We start from the raw sequence: 17,638 nt of genomic DNA, 5'->3' as shown, positions 1-17,638 counted from the left end.
GCAACAGCATGGTACTTCGGTGTGTCTTCGGGTGTTACGACACACCCACTTTTCAACGTTCAAATCAAATTCCTCCCAACGTTACGTCCCGCCTGTCTTTCCTGTTTCACTCGGAAATACGTCACGATACGGAAGTTAGATACTCTCGAAATGCCGTTTCATCTCGACTTTAACTCTAATGGTTTAGTCTATACGTCGGCTAGTATCATGTCTAAAGGACCCTACTGCTGAAGTACCTTTAACCAAGACACTGAGCTTCAAGCTGTTTCAAGAGTGATGAATGGAACTTTATTCATATTTTGAATTTGTTTGGGGGTGTGTGCCTGGAATGTAGTTGTTCTGTCTTGTGAATGTGTAGCTAGAGATAGAAGTTGTGGAGTGTTTATTCCTTCTTCTTGGAAGTAAACTACATGTGTTTCATGTGAGTTTGTATGCTCAATTGAGTATGTTCTGATCAGTTCTTCCTCTTCCTCTTCCTCTCCATAGATCACAGCTTGGAGCCGCCTCCCCTGCACCACCTTCGCCCAGGAACCATGGATCACTCTGGGCTGCTGTGCTCCAACACACCCTCCCCTTCCTGGAACGGACCTAAAGGTTCCACCTTTTCTCCCGGAGCGTGGAACGAGGCCTACAGTTACAGTGTGAACAAAGGCCCGGCAATTCCGCCCAAACAGCACAACATCATGGGTAATGCAGGTGCAGGGACAGTGGGAGGGGTGGGGTTGGCGAGCGCGGGACAGTCGATGAGTTCGGTGTCGCATTCCAGTTCTTTCACATCTGTATTGGACCCGTCTGCCGGGAGAGGAGGGAACAATATGCCAGGGTTTTCCATGACAACGGCGATGATGGGGAAGCGGAGCGAGACAGAAGGGGCGGCGGCGGACGGAGGGAGAGGAGGAGGAGGGGGAGTTGGGGAGTCTGGGAGAGGGAGGGAGAGATCGGCACGTTCCATCGCGGCGGCGAACGCCTTCAAGTTCCGGGAGCGTTCCCTCTCCACACCAACCGATTCCGGTTCCTTCTGCTCAGCAGATAACGTCTGCAGCGGTACAGCCGGGAATAATGCTACAGGAAACGGGAACATTATGGCAATATCAGACCACCACCATCACCAACAGCAACAACAACATCACAACTTCCTGGGTTTGGGTGAGAACTATGCCCTCCTCTACCCCAGTGGGAGCTCTGAGGACAGCGCCAGTACCACCGACACAATCTCCGTTACGGCTTCGGACTACAGCGCTGATGGCCGCTTGCGCCTGCGCTCCCGCTCCATCTCGCTGAAGAAATCCAAGCGCAAACCACCGCCTCCCGTCAGGAGTGTCTCTCTCATGAAGAACCTCGGGGAAGCTGAGGGGCGAGTCCACCACGACGGCGGTCTCTACCGGGACGGGCGGCCGAAGAGCCTGCACATCCCCAGAGACCACTTCCCAGACTTCCAGCCGGATTTCCTCCTGCCCAGCTCGTCCTGCTCATCCAAGCCCAGCCTGGGTGAGGGGGAGCTGGGCCACGGAGGCAGCGATGGGCCCCCAAGTCTGGAGGTCCAGGCACCAGAGAGGGAGGTAGAGACGGAACTGACTTTCCCCGCTCACTGGCAGCTGGGGGAGTGGAAGAACAACGACCCCTACAGGTAGTGCATGGAAATAACACTCTGTTTGGTTATTTGGGGCTCATCTACTGCATCTGTCTGTCTGTCTCGTCATTTGCTAACTTATTTATTACTGTACTTTATTAAGCATTCTGGAAGTTTAGAAATGGTATGATCTCTTCTCTTCTCTTCTTTTCTCTTCTCTTCTCTTCTCTTCTCTTCTCTTCTCTTCTCTTCTCTTCTCTTCTCTTCTCTACTCTACCCCCAGGTCCCTATCAGGCTCCAGCACAGCAACAGGTACCACAGTGATAGAATGTATGAAAGTGAGAGGCAGCTCAGAGTCGCTGCTGGACTCTCCCGCCACCTCCAGAGCCACCTCGCCCTCACAGCTCTCCATGGAGACGGACACCAAGGCCTCCTCGCCCTTCAAGCCCCCAGGACTCATGTCCCCATCAAGCGGCTATTCCAGCCAATCAGAGACTCCCACTCCAACCATTCCACTCAATCAGGTGGCAGGTTCGGGGACACTGGGGACAATAGGGACGTTGGGGTGTAAGATGCGTCCAAAGATCCCAGAGAGGAAATCATCGCTGCCTTCACCCAAGGACCCCGCAGCGAGGTCGAGACTGTCCTTTGAGATGCCAGTGAATGCGCATCTGGAGCTGTCGTCGATCAAGCCAAAGCAGAAGGCGAGCAGGCGGCATTCTGACACGTCAACGGCGGCAAAACCTGGAAAAATCAGCCCCAGCTCTTCGCAAGCGTTGCCTGTTGTTACCCAGAACGAGCTGAAGACCATCCGTCTGCGCTCCGTCTCCCGCGGCGACCTGGAGGACTGCCCTGACGGGGCGTCTGACACCATCGAAGAAGAACAGCACGGCCGAGACCTAGGCGAGGACCCCAGCCCGCCCCCCACTGCCCCAAAACCCAGACCGCCTGTGGCCGTCAAGCCCCCCTTGCCCAAGCGTCCCCTAAACCTCCTCCTCAAGTCTCCCTCCCCCTCCTCCACTTCCCCGCTCGCCCTCGACTCGCCCCCTGCCTCACCTATTGACCGGCCTGTGCCGCTGGGCAACATCTATAAAGTCATGAAGAAACCCAAACCCAAAAAACCTCCACCGCAGACTGCCACCAGTCCCTCGGTGCCCCAGGACCCAAACTCCACCAACACCCTACCTGCCTACGATCTCCCCTTCCTCCCGCACTCCCAGTCCCTCTTTGATCTCCCTCCTCTTCCAGACCCCCAGCCTCTCCTGGAAGACCCAGGGATGGAGCCTGAATTCGACCCGGACACAGAGATCCATCTTGGGCCTGGGGACGGAGGCTCGCTCCCCTCCCCCTGCAGTAACCAGGAGCCCCCGGAGCTCCAGGACAAGAGCAAGACCCTTCCCTCAAGGATGACAATCTCCTGTCTGGCTGAGCTGTCGGACAAAAAGAAACCCAAGGTGAGGTATACATCTCTGAGAAAATGCTTAATATGCGACAATACCAATCATCATTTTAGGAATGCACAAATATTTGTTACATCTATTGTATTGTCAGAGCACTGGGCTTTGAGTCTTGCAAGCTTTACTATTGGTTGCTTGTGATGCTGGCAATCTAGGAGTTTAAGCTTATTCTACTGTTGGAAACACTGTAACTCTGGATAGAAGTGTCACCTAAATACTTGGAATATAAATGGAAATACAAAGCAAATTCCACTAAATTCCGCCTAAATGGTCAGTAAATTAATTGTCCTTACATAAATAAATCACATCTCTGGTATGATATGTTCTATAGTAAGTAGACTGGCACCTTTCAAAGACAAGGGATTCAAAATGAGTGGGGAAGTCAAAATGGCTATGAGTCCAATGGAACAAGCTCTGTTTGCTCTGGAAGAACAGCGCCCTCTACCTGTTTTGTGCTGTAAAGCAATCCAATAGATTTCCCTCCAAATCCGACCTGGTGGCTCACAACGTAAAATGCAGTGTAGAGGCCGGTACAGGCTGCCAATCCTCTCAGGGATGGTCTCATTTGTTTACGGTAAATGTACAGTCCTAATGTCTCAAAATGAATGTGGTAATGATTTATTGATGTTAAAATGCTACATGCGGCACCTTTAACCTGCCTTAGCCTCACCACTCTCTCTCTTTCCTCTCCAGGTTCCACCCCCAGTCCCCAAGAAGCCGAACGTCCTGCTCCTGCCCTCGTCGGTCCACTCCCCCGCCAACGGCAGCACGGACCGACAGATGCCGCAGACCGACAGCCCCGTGGGTCTGCGGTCCCCGGTAGGAGCGTTCCCGCCAGACGACATTCCCGGTACTCCCAGTGCTCCCGAAATTCCAGAGAGAGAGGAGAACCACTTGGGAACAGACGAGGAGAGTTCAAAAGAGTCGTCACTTCAGTCGTCTCTCCAGGATTCCTCCCTCACGGAGCTGGAAGGGAAGATGGCCTGCAGCGGGATTGGGGCAGGTAGGATTATGGAGAAGGATGATATAAAAGCCTTTGGTGTTTTGTTCAGACCCGGGTCAAACAGTATTTGCAAATAATTCTTAATGTTTGTTTTACACAGAGGGCAATACAATGAGATCTAGAGAGTTAACACTTTTTGAAAGCAATTTTAGTATCCATTACTCTGATTTACAAGTTGTCCGACACTATCTGGTGCTCCAAGTCGGCTCAGACAAACGCTAGTAATTATTTGCAAAAACTGTTTGATCGAGGTTTGGTTCTGACAAGGACTGCGGAACTCCAAACTTTCTCTCTTTTCCATTTCATATACTCACTTTTAATGGTAGCCTGTGAAAGCTGCTACATTTGATTATTTTCCCTCCCTGCTGCTTTCTGCTGCTATGGATGCAAAATTTCATCACTCTGCCAGAAGAGATTTCTCAGGTTTTGCAGCAAATTGCTTAAAAGTTGGACCAAATCAAAGCACAGAGTAGCTCATACTGTTTATTTTTGTTTTTGCTAGTATTAGAATGCTCTAATGCCCTATCCTGTGCGTTCAGCAGTGAAATATTGAGGAAAATCGTACAAGTCTGAATTACCTGATATGTAACTGAGATTTTAGTGAACCAGACTCAGTTTTATCGCCAGAGATATTTACATGTACTATAGCAATTAGCCTCGGTAAAATACATTACAATATACTGTACATAACAGTACAAAAAAACCCAACAGACATTGATAGACACAATGTATATAGCAAGCCACAAAAAACGGGAACAAAATCACTGTTTGTGACCAAAAAGTCAAATTTGGACTAAAATAAATTAGAACATGAATTTGTTATAGAAATTTTCTCTGTCTGCTTCAGATGACACAGTGGAAGAGACCAGCTCATCCAATGAGAGGACAGTACTCCACATCGCAGAGGAAACGGATGACGACTTGTTGGCCCACACACCTACCACACACACCACCGAAGACCTGTTCACTATTATACACAGGTTTGAACATGCACACACACACACACACACACACACACACACACACACACACACACACTGCACATTCCAGACGCATCACTGTCTCGCCTGTTATGACAGTGAAAACTTATTTTCGCAGCACAAACTGTATTCAGCAAACACCAAGCTTGCATGCAGGCTTATTATAACCCAAAGCATGTGAAGAAAGATACATTGTCTAGTTGAAAAGGTGTGAGGCGAACGGAGCATAAGGTTCCCTAGCAACGGCTGCATGTACGGTGGGTTCCTGCACGATGGGCGGCTCTTAGTTTGTCCTTTTTTCATACTCTCACGGACACACGCCTGTACACACACATACACACACATGCACAAACACACATGCACGCGCCCCCACACATGTAGACGCACGCACACACACACACACACACACACACACACACACACTGAATCACAAGAAAGCTAGTCTCTAAGCAACAAGTGTTCATGATTTTACCTTGCACGTTGCTGAAAATAGCATGAAAGGGAAAGAGAAGAAAGGGTGAGGAGGGGAAAAGGAAGAACAGGAGTCAATGTTTTCATCTCCTCGAAGAAGAGACGGAGTCCCTTCTGTAGCTACATGGTGTAGTTTAGTTTTTTTTCCCTCTAAAAAAAGAGACATCAATCTAAATGTGACTCACCTGGCTTGAGGAGTAAATTTGAGATTTAAAAGATTGAATTTAAACGGCAACAAATGTTGGAATTGAAACAAGTCTTTCGTCTCTCCACCCACCTCCAAACTTTTGCCTCCCGTTCTCTCTCTTATGTTCTATTGTCTCTTCTCTTCTCTTCTCTTCTCTTCTCTTCTCTTCTCTTCTCTTCTCTTCTCTTCTCATCTCTTTTCTTCTCTTCTCTTCTCTTCTCTCACTATTCCCCACCCCGACTCCTCCAGGTCCAAGCGGAAAGTCCTGGGTCGTAAGGAGCCGACGGACTCCTTCGGCAGTCGCCAGAGCCTGGTGTCCCCGGTGAAGCACAGCACCAGCGGCGGCGACCTCCGAGCTCTGACGCTGGGCAGCAGCCAGCGGTCGAGCTCCCGCAACGAGAACTTCATGGCCCTGCTCCAGAAGAAAGGTAGCAAGTCTTCCAGCGGCGGGGCCAGGGTCTCCGCCATGGAGCTCCTCAAAAGCACAAACCCTCTGGCGCGTCGCGTCACCGAGTTTTCCTCTGCGACGGCGACCGCGGAGGGAGGAGAGGCGGCGTCCGGGAACGGCAAACCCAACGACCAATGAACGGACGGAGCGTTAACGGAAGTTAACCGGATCCGTTTGTTGTTGACAAAGCTACCGACCGTCCAACCAATTCTACAATCTGCCACCCACCGGGGACCGGGGACTAAATGTCCAACCGGATCACTCCAACCACTGATTGACCATTTGCACCGTCCAATCATATTGGAACACACTTTTGGACAAAATGGTCCCTCTGTATTTTCTGTTGGAGCTCTATTGTTCCCTGTCAATCTGGTCCCTCAAGGAAAGCAAGAAATCTGTGGAGAGCAAAGTTTGCTCTCACTATATGTTCAATGGAAGGTGGAAGTTCTGAGGTGATGCTTCAACACTGCACTGTATTCTCTCTTTGCTGCTGTGGGTGGCGGCGGGGGATTTGTTCAGTGTAGAGGCAAAAAGGACGGATGGATGGGTGGAAAAACAGGGATGTGCCAACGCTGGGAATATACGGATATAGAGCGGATATCTTTACTCCCGGCTGCTTCTGAGTGATGACGACAACCAGACTCCCTGATGACAACGACGGTCACCGAATCTGAATCAGCAGTTAACCCGAGCCACTGAAATGCCACGGTGGATCAGCAAATAAATGAGTCAGACAAATAAATGCACATGGAATAAACCGAGGAAGACGTGAGACTTTCAAATGATTCCCCCCGAAACCATCCAACCAGTACCACTACAGTACCAGATACCTGTAGAGTTACAGGTGAAACGCTGTGTGCTGCGCGGTGTGATGAGGCACCAGAGGAAGCAAATACACCCAAACCCATGAACGTAACAGCTCTATCTTCTCTCTATGGCAAACACAATGTCATAGCAGGCACCATCGCCGCCATCTTCAAAGGACGGACGATTCCGATTGGATGAAGCGCGGGATTACAAAGTGGGAAAATCGTGCTTTTTGCTAACAGGGACGAAGCGCGAGAGTTTGCCGCAAGTCTTGTCCGTCACGCTGAGAAGATGGAGGCGAAACATTCACGAAACATTCCACAGTTTGGAAGCCGGAGGCGGTACCCAGCGCGCGAACGACATTTTGAACGCAAAGCACTTTTCTTCTTTTCCTTTGGCATCGGAGGTCGTTTACATGACGCAGAGTTTTTTCTTCAGACACTTGACTCGTGTCAATCATTATTTTTTCAGTCTTTGATTTAGATATACTGTTTTTTTTGCTTTTTTTGCTTATATTTTTTCTTACATATGCTAGATGGCCATATACACGTTAAATTGGACTGTACTGTATGTATCATGTACAAAGATAAATGTAACGCATCAATGGACCAATATCGACAGAAACTGGTCGCTGGAACAAGGAGTGGACTAAAAATAGACAGTGTACAGAGCAGCAAGCGGCTTTGGACTACAAACTGCCTACACCATGGAAGGAGCTCACAGAAAACACACACACACACTCACACAGACACACACACACACACACACACACACACACACAGACTAAGGAGTAATGCCATGGCACAGAAGCAGAACCCCTAGCCCTATGGACCTACCCACGCAAGTGTGTGTGTGTTTGTATGTGTATGTGTGTGTGTGTGTGTGGGCGCGTGTGTGCAGATGAAATCATGCCTGTGGAGTTTCTATATGGAGAGCATGAAGCAGGCCTGGTTCTATTAAACAGGGTTTTTATTCAATTTGGTCTCTGGTGACGGGACCAAAGGACTGTTACAAACTACAAACAGACCAGAGGGGACCTAACGATGTGTGTGTGTGTGTGTGTGTCTGTGTGTGTGTGTGTGTGTGTGTGTGGAGAGGAGGGTTAAGAAGTGTCAGGAACGAAGTGATAAAAGAGAGAGAGAAGAGAGAGGGAGTACATGTTTGCGTGTCTGTTCACGTGTTTGGTGTCTGTGTGTGCATGCACACGTGCGTGTCTTCAATGCATGTGTGTGCGCGGACTCGCACACATATATATGTGTGTGTATGTGTGTGTGTGTGTGTGTGTGTGTGTGTGTGTGTGTGCATCACCCCCCCCCCCCTTATCCTTAGGGCAGGATTAGAAAGCCCCCACCGCCTTCCTCCCTCCCTCCCTCCCCCTTTCCGGAACCAAAGGGATTCCGGAACTGGTGGAGTTAGGAATTCCAGAATCTGGAATTCTGTGATATCACAATGCCGAGCCACACAGTCACCAGAAAACCGAAGGAGGAGGAGAGGATGGAAAATTCCACCGATGCAGCCGTCCGTCCATCGTGTCGCAGAATGAATTAAAGGGCCGAACCTCTGTTTGTTTTGCCCTCCTCTGTGCACGTTTTTCACACTCGCTCCGTTTTGTCTCAAAGGGGATGCGGCAGACTGCGCCACCCTCCTCCTCTCCACTCGTTCCTCTCCTCCCTTCATAGTCTCTCTCTCTCTCTCTCTCTCTCTCTCTCTCTCTCCCTCTGTCTCTCTTCTCTCCATCTCTGTTTATATACTGTCTCCCCTGGCACATAGCACCGTCTCTCTTTCTGTCTCGTTCTCTTTTTCTTTCCCTTTACACTTCTCTCTTTGCATGTAGCACAGCCTCTCTCTATTCATCCCTCTCTTTTTCTCTTGCCTCTTCCCCCTTTCCTCTCCTCTTTTAACCTCCAACTCCTCCCTTTTCCCATCCCCCCCTCTCCCATCTTCCGCTAACCTTCCCTTCCTCTCTCTCTCTCTCTCTCTTTCCCACTCCCTCTATCTCTTTCTCTCTCTCTCTCTCTCTCTCTCTCTCTCTTCTCCACCTCTCTCTCTCTCTGCATTCAGTCTATGCATCTGAGCTCGGCAGACGACGCGACACCGGATGAATGTCAATGAATGACTGTTAAGAAAATGGATGCTGTGCTTAGTTCGAGCGCAAAAAAAAAATCCTACTTTTGACGCTTATATTCTGCCTTCTCTCTCTCTCTCTGTACAAATATATTGTTTTGTATTTTTTCTTTATCATAATTTTGATTTTCCATGTGTCGAGGAAAACACGAATGGATGAATGGATGGATGGATGGATGGATGGAATCTGTACACAAACACGGATACAGGCAGGGTTTGAATGTGTTTTGCCTAAAGGAGCTTGAATTTGGGACTCTGAGGTTCTTGTGAACTTTGACCCAGACCGGACGCTTGGTTCTGGATCGCTGTGTGGACGGTCTGACGGTCGGTTCTGCGCCAACGCTCCTCTCTAAGATACCAGTTCCAACTTCTGGATGGACCGCGGGGGGGGGAACTCTTCTTCTCTTGACTCCTAATCGGGCAAACAAACCAACCTCCCTCCCCCCCTTTGGTGCTATCGAGTCGGAGCTCCCCCTAGTGGCGGGGGAAAAAAGAGGAACACCACACACACAATGACAAAACGCTCTTTTCAACACGAGAGAGGAAAAACACTCGACTCCTCACACACATCTCTCTTTCCTACAACAGTCCTTCAGGTATTCCATCATCCTGAAAAAAAAGATGAAGAAGAATTTTAAAAAAGCATAAATTATCACCATTTATGATGACTAGTCAAGTGACGCTTGTTTTAAATATTTAGTGAATGAAAAAAGATAAAACCTATGAAACTCTGTGTTTGTTTGCCTTGTATACTGATTATAGGCGTGATGCTGCAACGCCTCCTGTGTTTTTTTTAATTTTGTTTTCTTTATTTTTTCATATTCAGCTGCCTTGGTATTACACACACACACACAAACATCCCTTGTAAGATCTGGCCAGAATAGCTGCTGATCATGTCAGATATTGTAGAAGAGTATATATGTATAAGGGAGCACTTATGTTAGCGTCTGTGTTGCAACAGATTTGAATCTGACCTGCAAGCCAGTGGGTCTGGTAATGTGGTGCGACGAATCAAGCGTGCCTCAAGTATTTGCCCAAGTCTGCATTCTTAATATAGGAAAGCAGAGTATGGCAGTGTTGTGATACTATGAGAAGACATTGTCCTCTCTTCCTATCTCACTCTATCACAGATCTGAGATGGCCGGATTGGTTAGCTAACACCTTTCCAACGATGCTAGATCTGAAATCGGATCAATGAAGGAGGGGTGGAAGGAAGAGAGGAAAGAAGGAAGGGAGGGAGGCTAGATCAGCAGGGCTACAGTGTGTTATTCTGCTCTTTCTGTGATGAGGTTTGTCACCACTACCACTACTCCTCATATACTCTATACTGTACCCCCTATGACACAGACTGAAGAATATGCATATGGATACACTCTTAAAAGTCATTTTCAACACGTGTGTGTGTAAAAACTACAACTAAACACACAGGCTGTGTTCAAAATATCTTTTAAGAGTGTGAACAGAGAGGAGAGATCTACACACAAGTACACTGTTAGAAAGGATGTCTTGTTTTCAGCACAATAATGGGTCTAGGTAGGAATGGTTTCTTTTCTCGTTGAAAAGTAATATATGTTTTGGTTGAAACTGGACACAGAGATGCATCTAAAATAGCACACCCACTCTAAGAGCGCAAATCAGCGGGTACGCTGTCAGGAAGGATGTGTCATCTTCAACACATGCGTATGTGTGATTAGGAACAACAAACTGTTGTGTTGTTGTGCTTGTTCCTATGTAGACAGATGGCAGTTATCTTCAAAATGGCACATTTGTTTTAATCGTGTGAACAGAGAAGAGAGAGGTACAAGCATATGGGTACACTGGTGGGAAGGATGCTATCCCTAGTTTGGGATAAACAAAAAAAATCATTCCTTTTTGAGAATTAATTTGCAGATTGGAGTTCTGGTTGTACAGAGCTGCTCCGGAGGCAGAAGTAATCTCATTGGTTGAGTTAAACCTCAGTGGGCGGAGCCAAAGAGCCACAGTTTTTCTGGCTAAGTAACGTTAGACCGCTGTTGCCAACTTGGTGACTTTGTTGCTAGATTTAGAGACTTTTCAGACCCTTTTTCTTGACTTTTATTTTCTGAAAAGTGACTAGCGACACGCTTTTTTGGACCATTGGGAACAATGTAAATGTGCTGATTTGTGCTACTTGCTTGTCTAATCCAAAGACTTGCAGTGATCACAGCACTTCCCATACACAGTGTAGCCCCTCCCTCTGCTAAGAATGGGGGAAGAGCAGGATCAGTCTAGCAAAATATTGTCATGGAAATTAATGTGACATGACTTTTTGAGCAGCCAATAGCTAATATCCTTGGAAAACAGTTGGCAACACTGTTAGCCTGAAGCCCAGTGGAAAAGGCAAGAGGTAAGAGAGGAGACACGGTCATGAATGAATGAAAACAGAAGTTATTGCCATTTTTATTTTGTATTTACAGTATATTTTGGCCAGAGTTCCTTCTTTGCCATTTGGTTTGTCAGTTAGCTAACTTGCACTCCAAAAAAGCTGTTTCTTTGGCTCCGCCCACTGAGGTTTAACTCAACCAATGAGAGTATTTCTGCCTCAAAGAGATGTTTGTAGAACTAAAACTCCAATCTGCAACTAAGATGTGTTGACTCCAACTAGACACACAAGATATTATTTCAAAATGGCACATCTGTAACAAAAGAGTTAACCGAGAAGAGAGAGTTAAGACCTGACAAGAAGAATCTATTGAATATTTAACTAATTCATTGTCAGCCTTATCCCTTCTTGAGGAGAGAGAAGAAGAGAAGGGAGGAAGGAGGGGAAAGGGAGGACAGAGGGAGGGAAAGGAAGGTGTGGAGCAGAGGTTTGATTCTGCTGAATGTGGGGATTACCACAGAGAAAATTTATACATATTCCATCATCTTTTCCTTCACCTCCTTTCTCTCTTCCGCCCCTCTCCTCCACTGGCGTGTGACTCAGAGCTCAGAGGGGTAATCATGTTAAAAGCTTTTTCCTCCCTCTCTCTCCCTCTCTCTCTCTCTCTCTCTCTCTCTCTCTTCCCCACGAGAGTGATAAAAGGTCTGGAGAAGTGAGTAAGAAGAGAGCAGAGAAAGAGAGAGAGAGGAGAGAGAGAGAGAGAGAGAGCAGAGCAAATAGTCATTAATTAATTTGGTTTAATTTTACACTCTCTCTGTGCAGATATGGAACAGCCACACAGCAACCTGTTGCTAAGACACAACATAAACAAACAAGGACACATCTCAAAAGCTGTATTCAAAAGCTTTAATCAACTTTATTAAGTTGCGGACTTGGAGCTCTGGTCATGTTCATTTGAGGACAAGTTTCCCGAAACAGCAGCAAAGTTACAGTTTATCTGACTGAGCTAAGCAAAACTACATTCGATTTTTTTTTACAGTAGGCTAATTTTTACTCCAAATTTGAACTGAACTACTACAAATGAGACAAAATGACAGACACACGTAACCAAACCAAACTTTGGTTAGAAATCCCCTCAGATTGCTTGGAGCGATTTGCTTTATACCGTTTTATATTCCAAAACGGAATAAGATTGCACTTCTAAAGGCTTTTCCATCGGTTATATTGCGCCAATCAAGCTCAGTCAACCACAAGCATCCAGTATTTGTAAAAGAAATCCAAATATTACCAATCAGACAACGTCTGAAACACAGACAACTTACGACAGCAGTCAAAGCTCTTATGTTACCACTTTGTATAGAAATTTCAATATACAACAAAGTGGACAAAGCTTTAAAAAAACAAAACAAACAGTGGTCCACATTTACCAAGTGCGTCAGGATGGGACATCTGACCTGGAATCAGTTTTGCCTCATTTTGAGACGGCCACACAGTCCTGTACTCTTCAAAAGAAAATGTCGTTTTCAGTAAATCAGTGTGTTTAGTTTGGGACACACACACTCAACACAGCATATGTTAATAGCAGCATGCTGCTTGTTATAAGTTACGTTGCAAATTACCAAAATTAAAGAGTAACTAAACCCCAAACCCAAATCTGTGTAAAGCTGTGTAAAGCATCTAATGGTAGAAAGCATGCTACTGAAATTGCCATCTGCTATTTGCTGATCTTTGGTGCTGGGTGATGTCACCACCTGTTGTACTCCATAGCTGGTGACATCATCACCTGGCAGAAAAGATCAGCCAGTAGCAGATGGCTCATCAGTAGCATGCTTTCTACCATCAGATGTCAGGTTTTACACAGATTTGGGTTTGGTGTTTAGTTACTCTTTAAGCATTGTCCCAAATTAAATGTTCAGATGTGTTAAAAAAAGACATATTTTTTAAGAGTGTAGTCTGTGATCACAGGTTAGCGTTCCTTATCTAAAAGCTTGATATTTGTGGTCCTGTTATTCGCCCCTCAAAAATACAAGATGGTGGCTGCAGATTTGGGCCAAATAGTATTTTGCATTTGTTTTGTCTAGTTGGGAGTGCCAGAGGGGTGGAGCTTACTGTATCAAGACAGTTCAGATAGTGTACTGATAGTGTAGGTATGTTGTCAATTACAAAAAAGTATTGCAAATTGTGTTTCAAGTACTTTACTGTGATTGTCTAAACTTTCAGGCGCTCATTGTAGTGTCCCATGTGACAAAAAACCCCACCCGTCTGGCACACCAAGCAGAGTAAAACAAACACATGAGGAATATTTGCAAAAAAATAAACTATTTTTGCTGGGTCTGGGTGGCTTATAAAGGCAGAGAGATGAGACGTAGAAAGACATAGAGAAAGAGAGACAGACAGAGTTATTGGAATTATTCTATTTTTGTTATTTCTCATTGAAAAAGACATATTTAAAGGAATATTCCGTGTATGTATTGAATAACCTCTGTTTCCCTGCCCCATCCAATGGTGTGATCTGTAGCTGGGAGGTAGCGTTACACAGAAACACTACACTCTGCAGCTATACATTGCCTATGTGATGAAATTATTATATCATTATAAATAAATTATTTTTCTTGCTTAAAAAAAGAAGAATGTTTTGTTGGTTTGTTTTCCCTCCGTTGTTTGGCCGTCTGCCCTATGAGTGTACAAGGTTATTTTCTGCATCAATATTAATTGGTTTCCCTGAAGGGACAACAACACTTTTGTTAATTGGGTGTTTCTACACGCTGAAGCAAGAGATGCCGACGAATAAATCTTGTTCCAAAGTTTAATTTGTACTTGTTTAGGCTTTCTAGTCTCGAAATTAAATTAAGTGCATGTTCATACACTAGAACCCAGTTACCGAAACTATGGTTTGGCACCCAAAATGACTCCCAGTTCCCCACACGACAAGAGTGGGTGACAGGTTATAACAGGTCTGGATCCCAAGATGAGAGACTTCATTTCTTATTTGCTTCCCATGATCAAAATAAAACAAAATAATTAAAAGGCCTGTTGTGACACATTTGCAAATCAAGAGTCCTCCTGTGTGCCTCTACTTAAAGCTGCACTAGGCAAGATGCTTACGTATAAAAACACCTGTCTTATCAGCGTAAATTACAAAGTGCGGCTCCCATCCTCCGGTATTGAAACCCTGTAGATTCCCCTTATTTTGCACCGTTCATTTTGTAACGGACTCACTAATGATGAAGACAACATTTGTCTTTGTTTCTGCTGACACCTGACCTTTCGAACCCGAATACACACAGGAGTCGTCGTCCAAATGTAGACTCTGCACAACTAAAAGTGTCAATGTGCAGCGGGTGAATAAGTAGTTTGGCTGAAGTAGTGCCAAAATTAACCACTGCTACATCATTACATTACATCATGTTGTTTAGCAGACGCTTTTGTCCAAAGCGACTTAATAAGCACATTTTGTCAACAGTGGTCTTCATCAGCTATACTGATTTTATGAGATTTGTTTTCAGAAGTTATGAATCTACAGGCCACAGAATAAAAAACAAAACCAATTTGGGATTACTAACATGTTTATCTTCATTCTTTGGATGATGCTAGTCGCCTACAATTACTTAACCTATTGTATGCTAAAGTGTTAGCATGCAGCGTTAGCAAGTCCATTACAATAAGTACATTTTGTCAACAGTAGCTAGTCAAACCGACCATATATCACAGTCTTCACACTGAATTTATGAGAACCAACTTTGGATTACTAAAAGGTTTTTCTCGATACTTTGGATAATGCTAGTCGCCTACGATTACTTAACATATTGAATGCTAAAGCGTTAGCATCCGCTCCGGACAGAGCTACCGGAGACACAGACATGATTTTGGTGCCAGTCCTCTCATCAGATATTGGGTAAGGAGACCAACGGGACAAACTCCCAAAAAGTCGGTGTAGTTCTTCAAGAAGGTGCTGCTAATATTCACTATACTCTTTCTTCAGTTCTTAATCTCCAAATCCAGATGAACGCTGCACATGTGTTTCATTCTGAATTATCAGCTAGCATGTTTTTCCAGCCTGGGGGGGGGGGGGGGGGGGGGGGGGGGGGTCTGAGAAATTGTGTCTCTATTCTAGTCTCTATTATTCTCTAGTCTATCCATTAAGAATATACGCACAGTGTTTCAGCTCCAGGGAAGATAGTTGTTTTCATAATTAGCTCAGCTCACCTCTGAGACACAGCGATTCATTATTCACTTCAAAACAAACTTACATAATTACCTGCCCGGCTCTTCTCTCCACTCCAGCAGCCTCTCTCTCTCTCTCTCTCTCTTTCTGTGTGTGTGTGTGTGTGTGTGTGTGTGCTTGTGTGTGTGTGTGTGCGTGGTTGGTGGAGATGGATTCAGGTATCAAGGCTGGTTCAGCAAAGTGATTACTGTTCCAGCTCCATAATGACATCCTCTCGTTTAATTGCATCCTTCCCATCACACACGCGCACACACACACACACACACACACACACACACACACACTCTCTCTCTCTCTCTCTCTCTACTGTATGCTTCACTGACTCGCTTGCTCCATCTTTTTCCAGGTGGGCTCTAGCGCCATCTTGTGGATATTTTTTGTCAATGCAACGTTTTGTGACATGAGGAGAATTTCTCTATGAATCAGACCGACCAGGTGAGTCCAGCTGAAAGCTTTGATCCCATATTGATTTCACCTCTCAAACCCACTTCAGTCATGAAGGAGGGATGTAGATGAAAGGGGAGGAGACGGGTCAAAGAAACATTTGAACACAGCCATCACACACGGATCGTACAAAAACATGTGGAACACCTTCTCCAGTGTATACTAAAGTTAATTAAATTGTTTAAGGTCCCTTGCTCACGTTCCTTTTTTTTTATTACACCCGCTTCCATATAAAGAAGATAAATTGGAAAAGCTTGATTCGATTTGTATTTCGATACGCAATCAACAATCCGATGCATCTAGATCCTAATAGAAATTCTAGAAATCCTAATAGATATACATCTACTCGATCCAGTAATGGGAGAGGGAGTGAAGGATGGTGCTAACAACCTATTTGGAATCTCATTTGTTTGTATTAAAACATGAAAATCAGCCAAACAGGCCATTATTTCTTAACAATTCATTTCTGCAACTTGCTAATAGGGAAAGAGAGGGACTCGTTACCGCCGGCAACAGAGTCGGATGGGGGTTAATTATGTTTTTGCCCCCTTCTGCCTGTTTGTCTGTTAGCAGGATGTCTCAAAAAGTTATGAACAGATTTTGCATGGAACTTTGTGGAAAGATTTTGTCACGGGGAAATGAAGAACTGATGAACTTTTCACACCGATTGGCCAAAGGGGGGCGTGGCTTCTTCTCACTAAAAGCTATATAACCCTGTCTTCTTATTATGGGATCAGTTGTACATGTCCATAATAACAACTCTATAATTATGTTTTATAACCTTATTACTTAATGCTATCACTGACATTAATACTTTAATACTTTTCTATAATCTATGAATGAGTGATCCATTTTTCATGCTCTGCTTGGAGTATGATCTCCTGATTTTGTATGTCTTATTTGATATTTATTGATTTTTTTTAGTTTTTTTTTGTTTTGTTTTGTTAAATGTTTTGTCTAATTATGTTTATATTGTATTTTTGTCGTTAAGGACCCCCTTGAAAACGAGATGGTACATCTCAAGGGGTTATTCCTAATAAATAATTTTATAAAGAACGGATTATTGGCCCAATCAGACAACATGGAGACACTGGGGAACTCATTTCCACTTTAGACATTACCGCCCTGCTAATTTCTCCAAAACACATAGAAGGGGCGGCACTAAGGGAAACTGAACAGATATAGTAGAGCTGATTGGTCATGTGGTGTTGAGATAATCAGTTACATAATGCTTGAAAGGGGCGAGAATGTGAACAAGCAGATCTCATGTCCCATTTCAGGTCCAGTCGTGAAAATGTGTGAATCTAATGTGGCATGGAAGAAATGACTGTCTTTAGGTGGAAATCGGACATGTGTAACTGTCACATCTCGACACTAGCAGAGTGTTGGCGGAGGTATATGAGCTCTACTAGACTGCCATCCAGTTAGTTCCCCTTTTGACGGACTGCAGCTGTGTCTCCTCTACATTTTACCAGAGGCAGGCTGTCACATAACTTTGCCCTGAGGAAACACTTTCTGTCTAAACGTCGGCTTAAATAAAAAAAATATATGTTTTACACCGAGGCTCTGAGTGTGCAGTAA

The 17,638-nt window shown here is 45.2% G+C and overlaps 1 protein-coding gene across 1 annotated transcript in view; it reads left to right on the top strand.

Moving 5' to 3' along the window:
• Positions 1-6,254, top strand: part of nhsl2 (NHS-like 2) — a 161,027-nt gene extending 154,773 nt beyond the window's left edge. The window contains exons 6-10 of the mRNA XM_071902506.2: positions 487-1,627; positions 1,854-3,024; positions 3,721-4,030; positions 4,893-5,010; positions 5,918-6,254. Coding sequence (XP_071758607.1) covers positions 487-1,627; positions 1,854-3,024; positions 3,721-4,030; positions 4,893-5,010; positions 5,918-6,254 — 3,077 coding nt within the window. The remainder of the gene's footprint in view (positions 1-486; positions 1,628-1,853; positions 3,025-3,720; positions 4,031-4,892; positions 5,011-5,917) is intronic.
• Positions 6,255-17,638: the final 11,384 nt, after the last annotated feature.

Source organism: Centroberyx gerrardi, chromosome 23, assembly GCF_048128805.1.
Source record: "Centroberyx gerrardi isolate f3 chromosome 23, fCenGer3.hap1.cur.20231027, whole genome shotgun sequence".
Taxonomy (NCBI): Eukaryota; Metazoa; Chordata; class Actinopteri; order Beryciformes; family Berycidae; genus Centroberyx; species Centroberyx gerrardi.
This window is presented reverse-complemented; position numbering and strand designations above follow the sequence as displayed.